This window comes from Sceloporus undulatus, unplaced genomic scaffold, assembly GCF_019175285.1.
Source record: "Sceloporus undulatus isolate JIND9_A2432 ecotype Alabama unplaced genomic scaffold, SceUnd_v1.1 scaffold_27, whole genome shotgun sequence".
Classification (NCBI taxonomy): domain Eukaryota; kingdom Metazoa; phylum Chordata; class Lepidosauria; order Squamata; family Phrynosomatidae; genus Sceloporus; species Sceloporus undulatus.
Window position 1 is genome coordinate 73,946 of NW_024802949.1, and position 23,074 is coordinate 97,019.

Here is a 23,074-nt window from a genome sequence, read left to right on the forward strand (position 1 = left end):
CCTTGGACATTTTCAAAGGAAAGTACGGCAGCAGAAAGTAATCTGCTGTTCACGGGTCAGCAGCTTTTGGGACATGTTTGCTTTGTTCACTTTAAAAGTGATTATCAGTATTGATTCCTTTTGGAGTATTCATTCTGTTCGTTTATAACTTTGGTAATAAATAATGTCTCTGCGCAGTTTGAGCACAGACACATCTTGTGCCAAAAGAACGATTCTATAATTGTTAACTATTGCCAGATGTTTGGATCTGTGCATTTATCCAATGTGTTTGTGTCTATGCGTAGTTTGAGATATATGCACTCTTGGTGAGAAACAAAGATTTTGACAGACAACAAAAACATTACTAATTCTGTAATGGAAGTGGTAATTCCAGATGCTGTTGAACTGCAGCTCCTAGCATTTTCACCACTGGCTGTGCTGGGTAGGGGTATGGGGAATTACAATTCAGCAACACAGATCCCACCCCTTTTCTGTGATTTAGTCACGAATGATATTAACAAAATAATCTTATGTTTTACAGATGTTTCTTACAGTGTACCTCAGCAACAATGAGCAACACTTCACAGAGGTGCCAATCACCCCAGAAACTACATGCAGAGATGTAGTGGATTTATGTAAAGAGCCTGGTGAAACTGAATGTCACCTAGCAGAAGTATGGTGTGGCTCAGGTAAGTAAAATGTGGCATTTGTGACTTGTCAAGCATCTAGAAAAGTCTCTACTTTATTATAATCTCAGGATTAATGAAAACATTTAACTAAAATAAGGGGTGGTTAACACACAGACGGCATGTGACTTCTTACTGTTATTGCCAGGCTTCCACTAACTCTCACTAACAAATGTGTGTGTATAGGATATGCACTTTTGTATGTTAAAAAACATTGATTTTATATCATAACAGCTTCAGCTGGGATGGTATGAGGTCTATGTTGAGTTTGAGGATCTCACCATTCCTTTTCTAGAAGTTACCCACCCCTGAAATTAAGCTTTGCATGAGTATGTAGAACAGTGGTTCTCAACCTGTGGGTTGCGACCCCTTTGGGGGTTGAATGATCCTTTCACAGGGGTCACCATTGGAAAACACATATTTCCGATGGTCTTAGGAACCAAGACACCGCTCCTCTGTGGTTGTCGATCACCACATGAGGAACTGTATTAAAGGGTAGCACCATTAGGAAGGTTGAGAACCACTGATCTAGAAGACTTAAACTCTGCAATTTAAATTTATGATTCATGTAAAATGAAAGCTGGCTGTTACAGTAACAGCATTCTAAAAAGCTGGGTTGAAATCTCAGCTAAATCTCTGACAACGATATTTGGCCTTGCCCCTGGATGTTTGATTGTTGATGTTTGATGTAATATTTTTAGATTGTGTATGTACCAATTTTAGTAGCCTGTAACCCCGCTTTGATCCACTGGGAGAGGCGGGGAAATATATCCTCTCTTCATTGGCTCCCCTTCCCCTTCCGCATCCGGTACAAGCTTTTGTTATTGACTTTCAAAGTCCTCCATGGATTGGCCCCTCCTTACTTATTTGACCTTCTTTCTCCTTACATTCCTACTCGCACCCTCCGCTCTTGTAGTCAAGGTCTCCTCTCACAGTGTAGGACTACCACTGCCCCCTCCCGAATTCGTCCCTTCTCGCTTGCTGCCCCTTACTCCTGGAACCTTCTTCCCACACATGCACACCTCATCACTTCTCTACCCAGTTTCAAAACTGAGTTAAAGACTATATTGTTTAGAGAAGCATTCCCAGAGGCGAGCCCCTCTTTGACCCAGGAATAATAATAATAATAATAATAATAATAATAATAATAATAATAAGATTTATTTGTATACCGCTCTTCTAAAGAAATAATCAAAGCGGTTTACAGCAATTCGCAAACAATAACATAATACAGCCTCCTTTTAACCATCCATTAAGAAGCCAAGCCTTTCTTCCAGTCCATCTGCCTTGGTCCAGGCCTCGGAGGCGGAGAAGAACTGCTGGACCTGATCCCATTCCCCACCACCACTCCCTTCTCCTTTTGTGTCGTGTCTTCTTAGATTGTAAGCCCGAGGGCAGGGAACCGTCTAACTAAAAGATTGTATGTACAGCGCCGTGTAAATTTATAGCGCTTTATAAAAAAAGGTTAATAATAATAATAATAATAATATTTATAAGTCAAAGATTTATTTACATAAGACACTAAATGTGATTCCGTCTACATCTGTAATGCAAATGTAAAACCTTCATTTGTTAGAATGTGCATTTCCCTGTTAAATGACCCTCCTGCTTTCTTTCCCACTTCAACAGTATTTGCCCATGTGCAGGATTACCATGAGTTGTTCTGTTAATTTATGCCTAAAAGTTTTCAGCTGTTTCACATGGTGTATTCCATATTTTCTATTAATGCTTATAGCATACTTCACTTCTTTAAAAGGATGGACTCTTTAACTTGCTTGTCCAAAAGTCTTGGGAAATGTAAGACTGCAATGTCACTTACCATTTTCTGAACACCATTTCTATGGATAGTAAATCTGATATCTTGAAGTGAGAGAGATTTTGGGGTTTATGAAATGTCCCTTGCAGGAATATATGCCTGGAGTTAACTTTTTGCTATTCCATAACAAAAACCAAAAATTTGTCCAGACATTAAAAAATGTCTTAAACTGCAGTGGAGAAAGTGTGGACTATAGGTGGCATGTAGTCCCTCCACCTCAATATTATGCTCCCCCTCCTCTATGACACCCCAAAACACTTTGAAATATTGAGAAAGAGAATCACTGGGAAATTGCCAAGATGTGCTAGTTTGGCCTGTGCCTTCCATTCCATCATCATCATCATTATTATTATTAACCTTTATTTATGAAGCGCTGTAAATTTACACAGCGCTGTACATACAATCTTTTTAGTTAGATGGTTCCCTGCCCTTGGGCTTACAATCTAAAAAGACATGAGACAGAAGGAGAAGAGAGTGGTGGAGGGAAAGGGTAAGAGGTCCAGCAGTTCCTCTCTACCTCCAAGGCCTGGACCAAGGCAGATGGACTGGAGGGAGGGCTTGGCTTCATAATTCACCACCTGTGAAGTAAAAGACACTGAATACCAGCCAAAATTGAAGTTGGAGGTAACACCAGGTCACTTCCACATTACCCGTGTGTGTGTGTGTGTGTGTGTGTGTGTGTGTGTGTGTGTGTGTGATGAGTCTCCTCCCCTTGTGTAGTTGCTCACACCTGTCTTAAATATTTTAATTCATTGCATTTTTGTCTGCTGTTCGTTTTCTTGTTTTACTTGTTTTTATTATGTACTGTCTTTAAAATTTACAGTTAAAAGATGATAACTTACTAAATATCTGTTTATTTCCAGCCTAAAATGATTATCCACTGGAATGTAGGTTTTTTGCATGGTTAAAATCTTGCTCCTTATCCTCTTAATTTGTTGCCATAAATTGCGATAGCCAGCATTTATTTTGCATGCTAATTTTTTAAAAATCTCCCAAGAGCCTCAAATTCTGTCTACCAGAATTACTCATGCTGGATGAACAACAATAGTTTTGAAACTGATATAGGATAAGCCTTTTTATACTAAAGCTAAGCACAGTAGATACTTTGCTAAGGAAAATCCTGTTGTATCTTTCAGCCCACGTGTCAAAAATCTTAAATGAACACCACAACTCTCCATATCTTAGATGATTCACAGATCCACTCTAACTGTAGCATTGGAGTCATGTAAATGGGTATATACTGCCTATTACTTTTTGTTTTAGGTGTACAGTTTTTCTAATGCCTTACAGACTAATATTCAGTTTGGTTCACTTTTCTTATTTAAAATCTTTAAAGCAAAGGTGGTCAGCTTCTCAAGTCTGCTTTCCTTTTCACTAAACTTCCCAAGATCTTTTCAGCTGGAAATAACCAGAATGAAAAAAAATGTATCTGAACATATTCTGAATTTAGGAATTTGCAGTAACAAAACTGAATGGACTTTACATCCCTTTCATGCAAAAGACAACATGTGGTTACCATAACTGTTCTTCATGTCTGCAGCTTGCTTTAGGTTGTAATTTTTTTTTTGTTGCTGCTAAGAACAATTGATAGTTAGAAACCGTTTTCATCCGAAGATTTGCCAGTAAATCCCAGTCTGTCTTCTGCTTAGCCATGCTTTCGACACTGCTTCTCTATCGCACTAAACAGTACTGATTGTGCATGATGGCCTGCTGTGTTGTGCTGTCATGCTGACCTAGGTCAGCTTGCCATATTGGCAGAGCATAACAGGTTGTAGCAACAGCACAGCAGTTAGCATGGCCTTATAGAATCCTAGACTTGGAAGAGGCCTCAAGGACCATCCAGTCCAACCCCCTGCCATGCAGGAACACACAATCAAAGCAATCCCCAACAGATGGCCATCCAGTCTCTGTCTAAAAACCTCCAAAGAAGGAGACTCCACCACACTCCAAGGGAGTGTTTTCCACAACGGCTCTTGCTGTCAGGAAGTTCCTGTTAACGTTGAAGTGGGATCTATTTTCCTTTAGTTTGCATCCATTGCTCCATGTCCTGTTCTCTGGAGCAGCAGAAAACAAGCTTGCTCCATCCTCAATGTGACACCCCTTCTAATATTTATACAGGGCTATCATATCATCTCTTAACCATCTCTTCTCCAGGCTAAACATACCCAGCTCCCAAAGTCATTCCTCATAAGACATGATTTCCAGACCATTGCTCAAAGCACCAATTTTCTGATACAGATACTGCTAGGAGCAGGTTTTAGATAATATGAAGTGTTAAATAAAAAGTTAAAGAAGTACGACTTTTCAGTTGTTGAATAAATCCATCCTTGTACTCTGATAGCAGTTTGTTTTATTGTAATGCTAAGTCTCATTGTTTCTTGACAACAATGGATTAGTACACACAGTGGCCATGGCAATTACTAGTGGGAAATGTAGCACAAATGCCATTGTCTTAACTTTAATTAGTTTTTACTAGAGTATTGAGTCAACCCCATCATAAATCCTCTTTCAGACTGTCCTCTTCAAAATTATAATGGTACCTTCTTCCCCTTGTGATTTAGAAGATGAGCTGTTTAGCTGTCTAGACAAATAACCATGGAAGCTGCTTTTTCTGTAACAGTGACCTACTTGCTTATACTGTAAAACTAATCTCCTTTGACAGTGACCCCAGAAAATTTCCTTCCTAGATTGTTTCAATGTGCCTGCAGATTTTTTTTTCTTAAAGAAACCTCATTTTCTCAGTGCTCTTTTATTTATAAGCCAAGAACCTCCAATACCCCCCCCCCCAAAATACTTGTAGAAGGGAGTATTTATAAATAGGCACTGAAATCAAACATTTAAACAAAAAGACTCAAATAGAGTGGGAGTTGGACTTTCCTAACATCATTATCTATTTGTACAATTCAGCTTTATTTTTTATTCAAAATATTGTTTATTGTTTATAACTATCAGTATTCCAGTATTTGCCTCAATCACTTGTGTGTCATAACCTCATTATTTTTTATTCTTGAGTCTTATAGATGATCTCATCTATAATCTGTTACATTCTGTCTCTTTACAGCAGGGATGAGGAACATGCTGACCATGGCTTCCAACTCCAAAATGCTCCAAAACACAGCAGTTTCCCTCCTAACACCCCTGATCCCGCCCCCCCCCCCCGCCCCCAAATTGGCAGACAAGTGCAAATTGAAAGTAGATTTGTGGCAATTTCTAGGTCACATTTTCAGCCAAAATTGCCACCTGCTACAGGGGATGAAGGTTTCCCCCCACCACAAATGCCCACCTCTTCTTTCCTGTGAAATGTAAAGCCAGGACTTCCTAGATCATTCGAGTGCAATTGTGATAAAAATGTTAAGTTAAAAGACAGATTTGCTTTTATGCTTTTAATTCACATAGATTAAAAATCAGGTTGAAAAGCATTGACTGCTTTTAGTTTTAAATGTAGATAAGGAACTCACTATTCCTTTACACAAGAGGAAAGAATCTTTATCAGCATTTAAAGATAGAAAGCTGCCAGTCTGTCATTTGAAAGCTTTTGATGTAACTTTTTTAAAATTTAAAAATAAAGTCAGGTTTGTTGAGAGATATTACTATGAATGGTATTTGTGTGATTAAACTTGGCTCTGCTAAAATGATTAATGATTAAATATTATTAATTGAAAAAATATTTGTTTGGCTCTGAACAGTGACCAAGACTGAACAATGGTTTTCCCCCCATGTTATCCTCTTAAGTTTTCAGATGAAAAGAGGCAGAGTTCCTTTCTATGCTAATAAAGCAAAACATTTTAAAACTAAGCAATAATACTGTGCAAAATCTCAGTAAATGGACACCACAGTGTCATCCATTTAGCCACTATACTTACTAAAACATGTCTTTTGAACTTGTATTGCTAACTTGATGGCTTGTTACTATGGCCTTTGTAGTTTAATGCAAGACATTTGCTATTGTATGTGTGAATGGTTCCTGAGAGGTCAAGGAGAGGCTGTTCCACCTGCAAATATATAGGATCAGTCCTTCAAGAAGAAGGTATGATGCTTTTATTTCAGTGCCTTTGCAGAGGTTAGCAGTACTAACGGGACAAATTGGACAATTGGCAGTATCCTAGTGAGAGAGATCCTAGTGAGATAGAGATAGATGGAGATAGGGATAGGAACCTAGATCCCCATGTTCTGCCAAACCTGCTGATACACAGGATGATAGTTGTTTATGTGTTTTCTGGTGGCTGTTTACCTCTGTGGCATTTGAGGACAGATGCAATATTAGGAGAACAGAGCAGCACTTCCTAATTCTTGCAGTTGCACGACTTGGGATATAAAAGGACTGATGGGTGTCAGAGAAAAATAATGAGCATTAGAGGGAGGGAATCAGAAACAAGGCAACTAATCCAATGATGTCACTCTGTTATAAAAGAATGGGCCTTATTGACCAGACGGAGAGCAATGGGAACAGTAACCATTGATAGCCTGGAGAGACCAAAAGAGCCATATTCAATATAGATTCGTGTATGTGTGTACAAGAACTGGAGAACCTCAACTTTATTTTGATTGAACAGCTATAACTATAATAAATTAGTTTCTTCCAGTATAATAAAAAAGTTACCAGTTATGCATGAAAATCCTATTTTTATTTATTTTATTTATTTTTGTAGGCATTTCTGTATTGCTTCTCTGCTCAGGACTCCTAAAGCAATGAACAAATAAAAACCAATTAAAACAATACAAAAATAAAAACATTATGAAAACACACTAAGTTTCTATTTCAAAAAACTTTTAAAATCAGTCTAAAAACAATCATAAAATCCAGCTTTGAAGCAGTTCAAACAACAGTTTCAAACATTGAACACATGCAGAACAGCACTGTTTTGGCAGCTGTCCAAAAGCTTAAAAGAGGGGCAGTCTAACTTCCTTGGGTAGGAAGTTCCATAGTCAAAATGCTGCTACAGAGGAAGCTGTGTTACATGCATCCATGCATTGTTTAATCAAGAGGTTTGGGTTCTGTTGGAGCGTACTGGGAAAGCATAAGTACTGTAGATTGGAAGATCATGCTCTCACTTCATTCTCTAGATCGGGTGGCCCCTGCTAGCTATTCTTGGATTATATACAGCTCACATCACTGTAGTGAATACAGTCAGTAGTGAGGGGAACTGCAGTCCAAAGACATTGGTAGGGCAGCAGCTTGCTTGATAATGCAAACTGCCAGCCAAGTGATAAAAAGCAAAGCTGCATATCACCTTCTGATCAGCTCATCCTATCCTATCCTATTCTGTCTCATCTCATCTAATCACTATTTGGCATATTGTCATGGCAGTTTGGACACAAGGTGATCCTGTTTAAAGCTCAACTCCCCATGTGAACCAGAAATACTATGCTTCAGTTTGATGGGCAGCAGTGAGAAATAGAATGAGAAATGATAACACCTTCCCAAATCTGCAGCTCTGTGTCACCTCTGTTCCCCATCATCTCTGACGGTTGGCTAGCCTGGTTGCTAACAACCCCATGTGTTACAATCATAGAATCATAGAGTTGGAAGAGACCACAAGGGCCATCCAGTCCAGTCGAACCTCCTGCATAAACTTCCAATCAAAGCATCCCCGACAGATGGCCATCCAGCCTCTGTTTAAAGACCTCTAAGGAAGGAGACTCCACCACACTCCAATGGAGTGTGTTCCACTGTCGAACAGCCCTTACTGTCAAGAATGACAATATGACATCCCTTCAAATATTTAAACAGGGCTATCATATCACCTCTTAACCTTCTCTTCTCCAGGCTAAACAGACCCAGCTCCCTAAGGCGTTCCTTATAGGGAACGTTTTCCAGACCCTTCACCATTTTAGTCACCCTCCTTTGGACACGCTCCAGTTTCTCAACATCCTTTTTAAATTATGGTGCCCAGATCTGGACACAGTATTCCAGGTGAGGCCTGACCAAAGCAGAATAGAGTGGCACTATTACTTCTCTTGATCTAGACACTATACTTTTATTGATGCAGGCTAAAATTGCATTGGCCTTTTTAAGCTGCCGCATCACACTGTTGACTCATGTTCAATTTGTGGTCTACTTGGACTCCCAGATCCCTTTCACATATAGTATCATTCAGCCAGGTGTTCCCCTCCCATATCTGTGCATTTCATTTTTCCGCCCTAAGTGCAGTACCTTACATTTCTCTGTGTTGAATTTCATTTTGTTAGCTTTGGCCCAGTTTTCTAGTCTGTTCAGGTCATTTTGAATCTTGATCCTGTCCTCTGGGGTATTAGCTGCTACTCCTAATTTGGTGTCATCTGCAAATTTGATAAGTATGCCCCCAATTTTGTCCCGATTTCAACTGGAGCGTGTCGAAAGGAGGGCGACTAAAATGGTGAAGAGTCTGGAAACCATGCCCTATCTGTGCATTTCATTTTTCCACCCTAAGTGCAGTACTGTATCTTACATTTCTCTGTATTAAATTTCATTTTGTTCCTGAGGAACTGTAATACATAACATCTGGATGGTGCCATCTTAGGGAAGGCTGATTTGCAGGTTTCTTGTTGACAACATTGTGTTGTAGTTCATACTCAAATATAGTGTTATACCAATCATATTCTAAATTCTCTGAATGAAATGCTGTGGAGGCACCAAATGATACTGATTACTCTAGCTGCCAGCATGCTTTAGATTTGAATTCAAAATATTTTTTAATATTTAAAATCTTAAGTGATTTGGGGCCTTGATATGTTCCTTATTTTAATTAGATTGTACACTTTGGTAAGTGTATTCTAATGTTCTATTTTTGCACAATGGCATGTACAACAGTGGTCTTATATAAAATAATAGTACTAGTGTAATACTTGAAGGAGTGCCTCTATACAGTACTCCTGCCCAAGAATTAAGGTACTCTGGAGGAGCAGGTCTCTGTGCCCACCCAATGACTACAGTATAATTGGAAAGATGTGGAAGAGGGACTTCTCATTTGTAGCATCCTGTTTATGGAATGCCCCCTGTGGTGACTACACTGGTATCATTTCATGGCTGTTCTTAAAAACACTTTGAGCTTATCTGGTTTATTCTAAAATGTCTAGTTTTAAACTGTTTAAACCTGTTTTGTTAAATTGTTTCCTGTGCTTTTAGTTTGTTTTTATTGTATAATAGGGCAAGATATAAATATGTTTAAAATAAATGCCATACTTCAGTATTTCCTGTGTTATTGGCTTGGTATAGTTATACATCTCAGTACAGTATTTCTTATTTCATTGGCTTGGTATAGTTTTGACAGTCATCCAGTTTTCACAGATGTTAGTTTATCTGCTGTTGAGGATTCTTCCCCATCCCCTTCTTCCTTCTATCGCTTTAAAGATTACTTTTCTGTGGTTTTGCAGTTGACATATTTGTGGTATATTTAGAATGTGTGCAAGTTGAATACTGCAACATTTGAATAGAAGATTGTTATGGACACATTTCAAATACATCTTTGGTAAACCATGCAGAGGAGCCCTTGGTAACTGATTGTATGCCATTGAGATGTGGAATTAAGTTTTGTTTATTAGTATAGTATAGGAAGCACATGGAATAAAATATATCAAACTGCCTTTGCATTTTTCAGAGCGCCCAGTACCTGATAATGAGCGCATGTTAGATCTTCTGCAGCGTTATGGAGCTCAAAGAAGTGAGGTTCGGTTCTTTCTACGTCATGAACGATCCCCTAGTAGGGAAACCGGTATGTGATAACTTAACCTAATGAATGTGTGTGCAAACCCACCACAACAGCTGTACAGTAGGAAATGTTACACTTGTTCTTCTTTCAGCCTGTTTTACCCTAGCATTGGGCACCCTGCTTTGATGGATAACAGAAGATACTTTATCTTTGTGTGGGATGTAGTATAGAGTAAAGCACATAGGATTGTGTGATGTGGTCTCATTCTTTAGCTCTCTGAAATATGTCAGTAATGAAACACTAATTTCTGGAGGACTTCAGTCTCTGGCCTGCTGAATGTTCTATACTGTACTTATGTCCTGCTTATTTCTTGAGACTTTTCATTCTGTTGAGGCATTCTAAAATAAACACACAGGGAGAGGGAGAGTGCTAGCCTTGGCCATTGCCCTCATGAAGACCTACCATATAGTTGCCATATGTAGAGGAGTCTCTCCTCTTTATTAAGTCACTTAAACACAAATGGAGAAAACAAATGAAGGAGACAAAGCTAATGTGCTCAGCTCTTTAACAGCTGAATAGGACTAGTGTTTTCAGAACACATAATTCCTCCTGCTTAATTTTTATTAAAACTGTCCAGTTTGCATATCATTCTTATACTGATAAGTCAAGAAACCCTTTCTACTGCTGCTTTGTTTGACATGGATGTATATTTGAATTCTTGTCATACATCCAAAATGGCTTAGTAGTAAAGCAACATGTCCCTTTATTTCTGCTATAAAAGCTGAGTTCATGAAAAACTCTTGGCTTATTGCTGCAGCTTGTCAACTTTAATTTTTATGGAAATTTTTTGTTTTTGTTTTTCTTGTATTGTCCCTGCATGTCAGGCAAGGTGAGTGCATTTATTGCACAGGCAGCATTTTAGCAGATACATTGAAGAGCTGCTTACATTGACTTCCTTATGTTTGTTGATGACTTGTGCTAGTCTGAAACTGCATACTTTCTCGATTCCTCTCTTTCTTCCATCATTTCAGAAGGAAAGTTTTACTGAAAGGGATCCCTAAAATGTTTTTACTTCTTGTCTTTTCCTTTTGTTTCCTTTATACATAAACAAAGGAAGTGGAACCAGTGTGAAGAGAAATGGTGTAAAAATTGCTGGTGAACGAAGGACAGAGAATGGAGTAAGTATTTAGGTTTGCATCTCTTAAATGTGAACATGAAAATAACTTATTTAACATTACAAACCTACATTATGTTGACTCTTTCAATAACAGAAGACAGTGGCTACAGACATTTGTTACTTTTCTGTGCTTTTTTAAAAGCCTGTAAACCTATGTCAGTCTTTTTAAAAAAGCCTGTATGCCTATGTCAGCCAGTGTGGTGTAGTGATTTGAGCATTGGACTAGGACTCTGGAGGCCAGGATTGAAATCCCAGTTTGGCCATGTAAACCCACTGGGTAAGCTTGGGCAAATCACATTATCTCAGCCTCAGAGGATGTCAGTGGCAAACTTCCTCTGAAGAAACCTGTCAAGAAAACCCCATAATAGGGTTGCCATAAGGCAGAAACTACTTGAAGGCACACAACAACAGCAAAACAACAACAGCAACAAACCTAAGTCAAGATAGAGAATGTTGAGAAACCAGAGCATGTCCAAAGGAGGGTAACTAAAATGGTAAAGGGTCTGGAAACCATACCCTATGAGGAACGAATTAGGGAGCTGGGTATGTTTAGCCTGGAGAAGAGAAGGTTAAGAAGTGATATGATAGCCCTGTTTAAATATTTGAAGGGATGTCATATTGAGGAGAGAGCTAGCTTGTTTTCTACTGCTCCAGAGAACAGGACTCAGAACAATGGATGCAAGCTCCAGGAAGATTCCACCTCAACATTAGGAGGAACCTCCTGACAGTAAAGGCTATACAACAGTGGAACACACTCCCTTGGAATGTAGTGGAGTTTCCTTCCTTGGAGGTCTCTAAACAGAGGCTGGATGGCCATCTGTTGGGGATGCTTTGACTGAGCGTTCCTGCATGGCAGGGGGTTGGACTTATAGTCTCTTCCAACTCTATGATTCTGTGATTCCAGAGTCTGGATTGAGGAATGCCAAAGTTTATGTAGAAGGCGGCAGAAACAAAATAACATCTTGCCAGTTAGAAATCGGAGATCAGGCTCTTCTAAAGGGAAAGTATACTCTACTACTGTATTCAAGAGAAGTCCCAACAAAATAATATTTTGTAATGTCAGAGGCTTCATGCTGTAAAGCTCCCCCCAAAGTTGACACAACAGTACACTGCTTGAGTAACTTGTGTCATAACATGAAATGTGGGGCTTCTTTAGATTTTGAGGTTCTTTTTAAAAGACACAGTAGCACAGCAATTGAGACACATCTTAAAAGAAGCAGCTTAAAAGTATGGCATCTTTAAACTTTTGCATATAGGTGTGTGTGGTATCATTGTTAAATCACTATTTAAACCTTCTCATAGTGTGCTGCTCATAGTTACTGTGTGGAACATCTGCATTTTGTTTAAGATATTCAGTAGATCATTATGTAGTGCAATGATAGATGAAAGATACTAGTTTGAACTCTGCAGTAGACTCAGGTGACATCTAGATGTATTTTGGTTGCTGATTTCACCCAGACTCCATAAGAATAAAAGGATGTCACTAATTTAACCATCTTCATTGTTATAAATCTAGAGAAGAACTTGTTCTCTTTTTACCTTTCCCTGAACAGTATACTAAGCAGTCCTTTACTTCTGAAGGCAGGGGGCAGATTTCTTGTAGGGGCATCAAATAAATACAGTGTTTATGTATAACTTTTATTACTGAAGGTCAGTGCTCCTCGGATGGATATGACTCTGGCCGAACTGCAGGAAATGGCATCACGACAACAGCATCAAATAGAGGCACAACAGCAAATGTTGGCTAACAAGGTTTGTTGAACTCAAAAGACATAGTTGTGTTAGTTTGGGAAAAGTATGCAAAAGGATGTTGTAGAGCCTTAGGCGGGTTACAAACCGCCAAAAAATACGTATTGAATACGTATTAGGGTTAGGAAGGGGCGGTGCTTCCGCACCCCCCTAACCCTAATACGTAGTCAATACGTAAAAGATGGCGGCGCCCTTTCTACATGGGCGCCGCCATCTTTGCGTATTGGACGCACAGCGTCCAGACGCGTCGCGGCGCCTATGACGTCGCGAGTCCGCGCCAGGCGCCTCGCGACGTCATAGACGCGCCGCAAGAAGAAGCTCCGAAATGGAGCTTCTTTTTTGCTCCGCGCGGGAGCCGCGCGGTTTGGCTGCTGCGGCTCCCGCGCGGAGCAAATGGCGGCGGCGGGGGAGCGCCGCAAAGCGGCGGTTTGTACCCCGCCTCTGAGACTGAAAAGGAAAAAAGTTGGTAGCATGAGCTTTCATAGACTTGAGCCCTTCATACATCTGAGGAAGCAGACTCAAGTCTATGAAATCCATGAGCTTTCATGAAAGAATGAACTCAAAAAGCAGCTTTTTGAAACTGCATTTTTATAAAAGTGCTTTGGAATCCTTGGGGTTTTTCCCAGCAGTCTGTTTGGGTAGACAGGCTGGTATATATAGTGCACCAAGAGCTGTGCCTTGATTTGGCCATGGCCACTAGTTGAGTACACTACATAGGTGTCATTTGGATTTAGGCACCTTCAATGAGGAAATTGAAATAGTAAAAAGAATTTCTGTATCTTGAATAAATAATCAGCAAGAAGACTGCAGTCAAGAAATTAGAAGAAGATTAGGAATTTAAAGGGCTGATATGAAGGAACTAGAAAAGGTCCTAAAGAGTAAAGATATATAACTTAGTACTAACGTTAGATTCGTCCAAGCCATTGTATTCCCTATCATCATGTAAAGTTGCAAAAAGTGGATAGTAAAAAGAGCAGATAAGAAGAAGAGCAATTCATTTTGAGATACAGTTCTGAAGAAGAGTGCTGAGGATACCATGGACAGCCAAAAAGACAAACAAATGGGTCCTTGAACAAATCATGGCTGAAATCTCCCTGGAAGCTAAGATGATCAAACTGAGGATATCGTACTTTGGCCATGTCTTCAGAAGGCATGATGCATTAGAAAAGACAATGATGATAGGAAAGGTGGAGGGAAGTAGAAAGAGAGGTGGGCCACATGCTGAATAGGTAGACTCAATGGATATGGATGTACAGGACCTGAGCAGAGCAGTGGAGGACTGGGTTTTTGGGAGATGTCTTATCCACAGGGTCACCATGGGTTAGGGATGACTCGAAGGCAGTTAAAAACAACAAAAGTGTCAAATGTATCTGTTGGCTTCCTTTAAACATGTCATATATACTGCAGTGGCTTTCAAACTTTATTCTTGAGAATCTTATGGTCCTTGAAAGCTTATTAGGGCCTCCTCAAGTGGGACTATCAGTAATGGAAAATAAGTGTCCTTGGAGGTTAGTGTGCCCACTGAAGTTGAGAGCCAAAGTGAAAATGAACCTCTGAGATGCATGATCAAATCTTGAGCTCGTTTAAAAAGAAATTGTATAAAGTACACTGGTGCCTCGGGATACGAAATGATCGGGTTACGAAATTTCCGGGATACGAAAAAGTTGGATTGGCAAAAACTGTTTCGGGTTACGAAATATTTTTCGGGTTACGAAATTCATTTCGGCGCGAAATTCAAATGCTGCAAAGTGCAGCTATAGGCTTTCCAGTGCTAACGGAAAGCCTTTTCGGGTTACGAAATTTTCGGGTTAAGAAAGGAATGGCGGAACGAATTAATTTCGTAACCCGAGGTAGCAGTGTATGTGAGTGTGAATGTCATACAGGCATGCATGTACACCCAACCCTTTCCTTGCTTTTTGTGGAGACAGTGGGAGATACAGGAACCCCAAGACATTTAGTTTAGTTTTGTCTGGGTGTCTTCTGTATAGCAATTTTTGTTTATTTAATATTTGCAGTACTCAGTGCTCTGTAGTGTAAAACACAACATGCACTAAGTTTTGTCTTTGTTCTTGAAATCCTGTGTTATCAATATATGTTATTGAATCTCTTCAGATCTGAAAGTGGCATGATGCTTGTTCTGTTCACCTATAGGAGCAGCGGTTAAAATTTCTAAAACAGCAGGATCAACGGCAGCAACAACAAGCTGCAGAGCAGGAAAAGCTAAAAAGATTAAAAGAAATTGCAGAGAATCAGGAAGCCAAACTGAAGAAAGTGAGAGCATTGAAAGGCCATGTAGAGCAAAAACGGCTCAGTAATGGAAAACTAGGTAAGCTGTTGGTGAGATGCGTTTGGGTGACTGATACATAATATTTCTTTTATGTTAGTGTTCTAGGTGCTCCTGTTTACAATAATCAGCCAAAGAACTATTTAGAATAGTTATTTATTGTTTGTGCTGAGATATGTTTTGGTGTGTGCATATTTGTACTTAACCTCTTAACCTGGAAGGTTTTTGTTTGATTCTAATATCCTCTATTACATTCTAATTCATGCCTGGAGCCCTGTATCAAATAGATGAGATACAATAGTTGCTGTTGAGTGTCTGTTTGTGACCTATTAGTAACATATAAAAATAGTCTCAATGGGATTTAAAAATACTCTTAATACTGGAATACTGATGTTGTTGTTGTTGTTTCCATTTCTGATTCAGACTAGTGGTGACAGAAGAGAAGTACTGTAACAAGAAAATCCTGAATATGACTTAGCCTTTATTTTTACCTTGGTTGAAAAAATATTAAGCCCTTAGCAGGCTGTTGAAACTAATTACATTTTAACAAGTAATAATTTTGGTTTAGAATCCCTGCCTGTTGATTTGGATTAGATTATTTCGCTTTAGCAATATTTGTCTAAATATTTAAACTATTTGTGACCTATGCTATAAAGCAGTAGATGATTGACAACATCTTACGTTGAATGTTAGGGCATAGCATCCTGGCACAGCTGTCAAAGGATGCCAGGTTTTCCTTTTCTTCAGATTTTGCAAACCTGACAGTGGAACTACAAATCATAATGCACTTATTCATAGTTGACACTCATGAAAAATCTCTCATGTGCTCTCATGAAAAATAATACTGTATGTACTCGTGTATAAGTCAACTTCATGTATAAATCGAAGGCAGGTTTTAGAGGCAAAATCATGAATTTTGATATGACCCATGGATATGTTGAGGGGCATGTAACAAAGGATGTAAATGGAGCGGGGGGGGGGAACTACTTCACCCCCTCCTTCTCCCTCTCTGGACCTCTCCCAAGGGTCACAGTCTGGGCATGGAAAATGTGGACACAAACCTCCAATTTCTCTCCCTTCCCCACAACCTTCCCCAAGGCTGATGGCTTACAGAAAAAGGAGACACAGACCTCTGATTTCCCTCCCTTCCCCACAATGTTTCCCAGGGCTGATGGCTTGCAAAAAAACAAACAAAAAAAGCAGGGGGGGGCACAGACCTCTGATTTCCTTACTCTCTCCAAGGCTGATGGCTTGCAAAAAGGGGGACAGAGACCTCTGATTCCCCTCCTCTCCCTAAGGCTGCTGGCTTGCAAAAAGGAGGAGAGACCTCTGATTTCCCTCTCTTCCCCACAACTTTCCCCAAGGCTGATGGCTTGCAAAAGGGGGACAGAGACACCCGATTTTCCTCCTCTCTCTCTTCCCTCCCATCTCCACAGCTCACAGAGAAGTATTACCATATTGACCCATATATACGTCTACCTAGGATTTTGGAGCCCATTCGGGCTTACATTTTTCGACGTATAGATAGAATGTATATGGTAAATTTCCTCTGATCATTTTTTACAATTTACTATCCACAAGGAACCCTACTACTGTGGTACAAAGCTGTATTGTTTTCCTAAACAGACTGACATGATTATTTCTCCAAAAATTAAAATTTTTAATGTTAGTTGTTCTGATCTTCCCAATAAGAGAGTGCATGTAGAAGTGAAAAGATAACCTTTTGCTGGATTACAGGATCACATTTACAGTTATTAAAGCTTTTAGTTTCATGTAATTTTTTTTTCACTGAAAAGCTGAGAGCAAAAATAATATACTCAAGTTAATGGCCCCATGGCCAGATTATTAGAAATGACAGTGAGATCAGATGCATCTGGCGCTGAAAGAAGGTGTGAATTTGAATTTGTTGTAGCCTAGGGTGAGGTCCATGGTCCTCCTCCCTGGTTCTGCTGCACTATTCCTGTAGAGCAACTACATCAGATGTAGCCAGTATGGTGGAGGCCTTCCTGGTGAGTTGAACGGTAGTCTCAACCACCATGGCCAGTAGTCACATTAACTGGGGATCATGGGGATTATAGTCCAGCACATCAAGTTGGGAGAGTCAGAACTAGACTTTTTTTTTAAAAGCCATCTGTTTGGTTTCAGTGGGTGCTTTTAAAAAGCCAAGTTGGTATTTTTGGGAGAGGAGAGAAAAAAGTGATGTGGTGGAGAGAAAAAAGTGAGGATTGAAAGGAAGGAGAAAAAATGGATAGGAAGATGAGAATGACTGTGTCTGTGAGGGTGTGAGATGAGGGAGAGGCATGGGTCTTGCCAGCTGCTCATGTGTGCTCCAGATCACTGCTGACATTCAGATCTTTTCATAGGCTTTTCTGCAAGTTAATAATGGTTCTCATGCTGAAAAAAAATGTTCCCCCCACACTTAGTTTTCTAGAAATAATGTTTTAGAACAAGGAAGTATCTTTGCATGCTGTAATTTCTCTATTTTATTTTCTCTCTTTTCTGTATTATTTTATACAAGGCTTCATTCTTTAAACCTTAAATTTATAATATGCAGTTGCCCCTTTGTTTTTGTGGACTTGGAATCCACGTCCTTCACCAATCTGTGGGCAGCAAACAGAGGGGGACAAAATGGGATGCGTGCCCGTGGGTGCCAGCAGGCACACACAACCATTCAAGTCAGTGGGGCTTGAATATTGTTGATTTTTTGTTTTTGCGGGGGGCAGGGCGGAATGGATGCCCCGCAAAAACCGAGGGATGACTGTATATACTTTTGCCTTTCATCTCCCTCCATTTCTCATTTAATCCCATGAGAACTAAGTATTTTCCTTAAAAGATCACAGTATGTATAGCTACATTTATCTTATGTAGCCTTGTTGTAATGTTTAGTTCAGAACAATACCGTTCAGAAAAGCTTTCTTGTGATAAAGCCCCTTTTAAATATTTGAAGTTGATAAATTTGTAAATATTTCTGTTAAAGTTGAAGATTAGGGTAGCTTTCTTTTGGCTCTGTGTTGGAGAGCTGGAGGGTGTTCCTGTCCCCTAAACAGCTGCCTTGGAAGCAGCCAACATTTGGTCATTTCTCAGCTAGAGCTATTGTATTCTGTCTTCCTCTGCAGTGGAGGAGATTGAGCAGATGAACAGTTTGTTCCAGCAAAAACAACGAGAACTGGTACTGGCTGTGTCAAAGGTAGAAGAACTTACTAGGCAATTGGAGATGCTCAAGAATGGCCGGATTGATGGTTACCATGACAACCAGTCGGCTGTAGCTGAACTTGACCGCTTGTACAAGGAGCTTCAGGTAACTGCAGATGTAATGGTCACACATTACTTTGCAAAGGAATGTGCTCTGGCTCTTTGTCTGTTCTGACAAGAGTGCCAAAATTGTTGAAGTTTAACATCTTCTGTGTTATGTAGATTTTTAAAATACTACTTGGCATTCTGTAAAATACATAATACATTCTACATTCTGTAAAATACATAAATGAAGCTATCTCTCCAAAAGTTGGAGATTGTCCAATGTTTTTAGAACCCCCATAACTTTTTTTTTATTTTCCTCATGGCACCTACTTTGAAAGTTATTTGTGCTGAATTCTTGATTTCCTGTCCTGAATGCATTCAGCTGAGGAACAAACTGAACCAGGAGCAGAATGCCAAGCTGCAGCAACAGAGGGACTGCTTAAACAAACGCAACTCAGAGGTGGCAGTTATGGATAAGCGTGTTAATGAGTTGAGGGAACGGCTGTGGAAGAAAAAGGCTGCGCTGCAGCAAAAAGAAAATGTACCGGTGAGTGCCAAATAATAATAATTATCATCATCATCATCACAAACCAAAACAAAATTACTGTCCACTTCTATCACCAGAACATATTTTATGTATTTTACATGCTGAGTGTGGATGAGAAGTTGTTGAGGGGCTATGTGTCTGCTGCATCCTATCTATTCCCTTGTAGTATTTCCCTTGTAGTATGAAAATCACTTTAAATAATACATCACTATTAACCTATTTCTTCTTTTATATGGGGAAGAGTGCTTTTTCCCCCTTTGGTGCTTTCTTTGTAAGAAAGGATGCCGGAAGGCTGTCAAAATACCTTTCTTATATAAAAGCGCTACTGTGTTTCTCTCTGCTTCTCCAGTAGCTGAGTTGTAATATTTAGTTCTTAATCTTTACGTATCTTGTTTAGGTGACCTCTGATGGGAATCAGTCACAGCCAGTGGTATCTACTCCAAGCCGAGTGGCAGCAGTTGGTCCTTACATCCAGTCTTCCACCATGCCACGAATTGCCCCAAGGAATGAACTTTTAGTGAAGCCAGCTTTTCCAGATGGGACTGCATCCTTACAAGTCTCTGATGGTCCTTTGAAAACCCAGACTCTACCAAACATGAGAGCTGGGATTCTTACGCAAATGAAAGCTTCTGGTGGTAATTATTATTTTTCCTTTATTTGTAATTCATAGTTAATTGTCATATCCTCTTGTCATGTGATCCTGTTAATCAATTAAACAGGTATGATGCTAGATGCAAGAATTAAGTTACTCTATTTCATTTGTTCCACAGTGATATATTTTTTTCTCTGATTCTATAGTTGTTGTTGTTCCACACTAGGTGTAGTGTTCCATTTTTGGATAGTTGTTTGTTTCATCCTATATGATGAATTAAATAGTAAATCACATAAGGATGTAGATACAAAACATGAATACTTATTTTTGCGATTCAGAATCTGCATTCTGTATCCCATGTTACGTTGGCAGCAGTGTGCAAATAAAATCCTGAAGATAAGGATGTTAGTACTAACAAATGATGTGTTAGGAAATAATAAGAGTTGGTCATCCAAAAATGAGTCACTAATGACACTGTAATATTTCATTCTATTATTCAGGGATGCTAATTTTCTTTTCAGTGAGCAATAATGTTTATGGACTTCATTCTTGATATTAAAAAGCTCTTTGAACAGAAGGATGTTGTGAGGTGGGATATATAGGGAGAAATCTCATTTTTGTGACTTGCTTACATAGACAGTAGAAAAATACTTGTGTTTCAATATTTGTAACTGTAGAGAAATGTTTTTGATCAGACTATGTTGTTAAATGCTTTCTGTGTGTGTTATGTACCTTCAAGTCGTTTCTGACTTATTGTGACCTTAAAGCAAAACGGGATTTTCTTGGCAAGTTTCTTCAGAGAGGGGTTGCCATTGCATCCTCTGAGGCTGTGAGAGTATGACTTGACCAGGGTCACCCAGTGGGTTTCCATAGCCGAGTAGGGATTTGAACCCTGCTCTCCAGAGTCATAGTTCAACTTATACTGGTTTTAATATAAAGTTACCGATTTTACTTCCTGTAGCCTAGGATATACTGATGCTAAATTGAGTGTTTTCTTCTTCTTTGTTCTGCTGTATCCAGTACTCCGGTTGCTCAAGCAATGCTAAGGGTTCCCCGAAAGCTGTTTATGATTTATTTGTGAAATTTATAAAAGATTTGGGCTTAGGGAAGATTTGTTCACTTCTCTGCTCATATATAAATTTAGGTGAATAAGTTCACATCTTTCCCACATTTCCTGTCTGCAAGAAAAAGAAACAGTGCCTTCCCACTTATATGAATGAATATTGTATAAAGAGATAATGATGCTAAAGAAAAGTACAGAGAGCCAGTCCTGTAGTTAGGCTGTCAAACTGGGACTTGGATCTTGAGTAGTCCCATTTCTCACCCTGAACTACCTCACAGGTTTATTGTGAGAATAAAACGAGGACAGCTGCATTTGCCCCTGTGAGCTCATTGGAAGAAAGGTGAGATAGAAATGTAATTAGTAAATACATAAATGAAGCTATCTCTCCAAAAGTTAAGAGATTGTATTAATGAAAATGCATGATTTGTCAAGAGTTTTCCATAATCGTCAATTAGCAATACATTTTTTGTTACGAACTTGCACCAGTTTTTAAAGCAAACACTTTCAATTCCATTGTATATGAACACATTGTATACGAACGTAAACCAAATATTTGTGGGAAGCATCCCTAAAAATATGTACTTGCCATTTGATCCCAATGTCATGTGCATCTACTGTTAGGAGAAGAAATTATGGTTGAAAATACTGCATAAATAATCCAGCTTGAGACCAGTTTAACTGTCCTGGGTCAATACTAGGGAATTCTGGGAACTATAGTTTTGTGAGATATTTAGTCTTCTCTGTCAGAGAGCTCTGGTGCCACAACAAACTACAGTTCCCAGGATTCCCTAGCACTGAGTCAGCGCAGTTAAAATGATCTCAAACTGGGTTATTTCTGACGTGTGTCTTGAACCTTTGTGTCACTTTTCACCCATTTGTTGGTGTACTAGAAATATGCAAGATGTGGCTTCTCTTTATGCAAGATCATGTTTGACTGGCAATCCTTTCACTATTAGAACTTCATTACATATGTTGAAGAAAGAGGTTACTTCACTGATTTGTAATGAAAAACAAATTTGTTATTTATATATGCATTGGACATAAATTTGATGTTTCTGTTTTTGGGTAGGATTAATTTTATTATGGTTCCCTCTCTTGACATGTTGTTTATAATAATAAAAGTTAGAAAGTTACTGTTGAGAGATTATTGAAACATTATTTATTTTATTTATTTATATCCCGCTCTTTTCCCAGGACTGGGACTCAGAGCGGCTTCACAGCATTAAAAAACAAACAAACAAACAAAAAGTGCAATTAAAAACATTTTATAAATAAATAAATAAATGACATACATTAAAAAACATTAACCCAAATATTGCTACAGTAATAGCCAAAATTAACAAATACATAAAACATAATAAATGCAAGTTAATATCACACTGCCAAGAAGAGACTTAAGTAATTCTGTTGTATAAATAGTAAACATTATAATGCCAAACAAATTCCACACTTCTTATGCTTGAAGTAGAGGAGAATACCTAAACTCTAGGCTAAATACAGAATACAGGAAAATATAAAAACTAGGTGCTGTTTTATTGAAATAAAGACACCATATATTTTGGAGGGGATCATATTGAAAAGCTTGTCAAAAAAAGCTTGTCATATTTTCCTTGCCTCTTTTTTCTCTGCCTTTACCTCAGGTACTACAGCTGTTGGTTCAAAACCTACCCTCACCATCAGTGATTGGAATAATTCAAATGCTGATAACTTTATGAATCAGGGACTAACTTCTTCAGTGACAAAAGCCAGTGGTAACAGTGAAGGGCAAAGTAAGTTTCTTTGGTAGTATAGTAGTTTATTTTGTTGATGGTTTGTTAAGATGGGTGGGGGAGAAGAAAAATGCTTTTCCATCTTTCCAAAATGAGAACTTCTGTGCTTATTTTCCATGGTGTGTTTTGTTTACAAAAAAGTCTAATTAAGGCACGTTACAGACCGCCCAGAAGGGGCGGTCTGCTGCCGCCGCCATTTGCAGCGTGGAGGAGCCCCAGCGTCCAAACCGTGAGGCTCCTCTGCGCTGCAAATAAGAAGCGCCAAAATGGCGCTTCTCTTTGCGGCGCAGATATGATGCCGCGAGGCACCAATGACACGCTACGTAAAGATGGCAGCCCCCCGTGTGGAATGGGCGACACCATTTTGTATGGACTTGGTCCCTTCTAACCCAGTCCGTACTTTATGCCCGTCTGTAATGGGCCTACATCTCAGAGATGTTCCCAGGGTGGTGGGCAAACCCCACCCCACTTCTAGCATGCAACTGTGCTGAGCTACCTGTGATAGTTTTTTTTTTCAGTCAAGTAGCTCAGATAATGGATTGGTTAA

General features: G+C 39.2%; 1 protein-coding gene across 1 annotated transcript in view; it reads left to right on the top strand.

Moving 5' to 3' along the window:
* Positions 1-22,559, top strand: part of LOC121917630 (apoptosis-stimulating of p53 protein 2-like) — a 28,144-nt gene extending 5,585 nt beyond the window's left edge. Inside the window, exons 2-10 of the mRNA XM_042443735.1 lie at positions 521-668; positions 10,059-10,172; positions 11,223-11,287; positions 12,937-13,038; positions 15,187-15,361; positions 18,436-18,617; positions 18,939-19,103; positions 19,501-19,738; positions 22,399-22,559. Coding sequence (XP_042299669.1) covers positions 521-668; positions 10,059-10,172; positions 11,223-11,287; positions 12,937-13,038; positions 15,187-15,361; positions 18,436-18,617; positions 18,939-19,103; positions 19,501-19,738; positions 22,399-22,544 — 1,335 coding nt within the window. The 3' untranslated portion in view covers positions 22,545-22,559. The remainder of the gene's footprint in view (positions 1-520; positions 669-10,058; positions 10,173-11,222; positions 11,288-12,936; positions 13,039-15,186; positions 15,362-18,435; positions 18,618-18,938; positions 19,104-19,500; positions 19,739-22,398) is intronic.
* Positions 22,560-23,074: the final 515 nt, after the last annotated feature.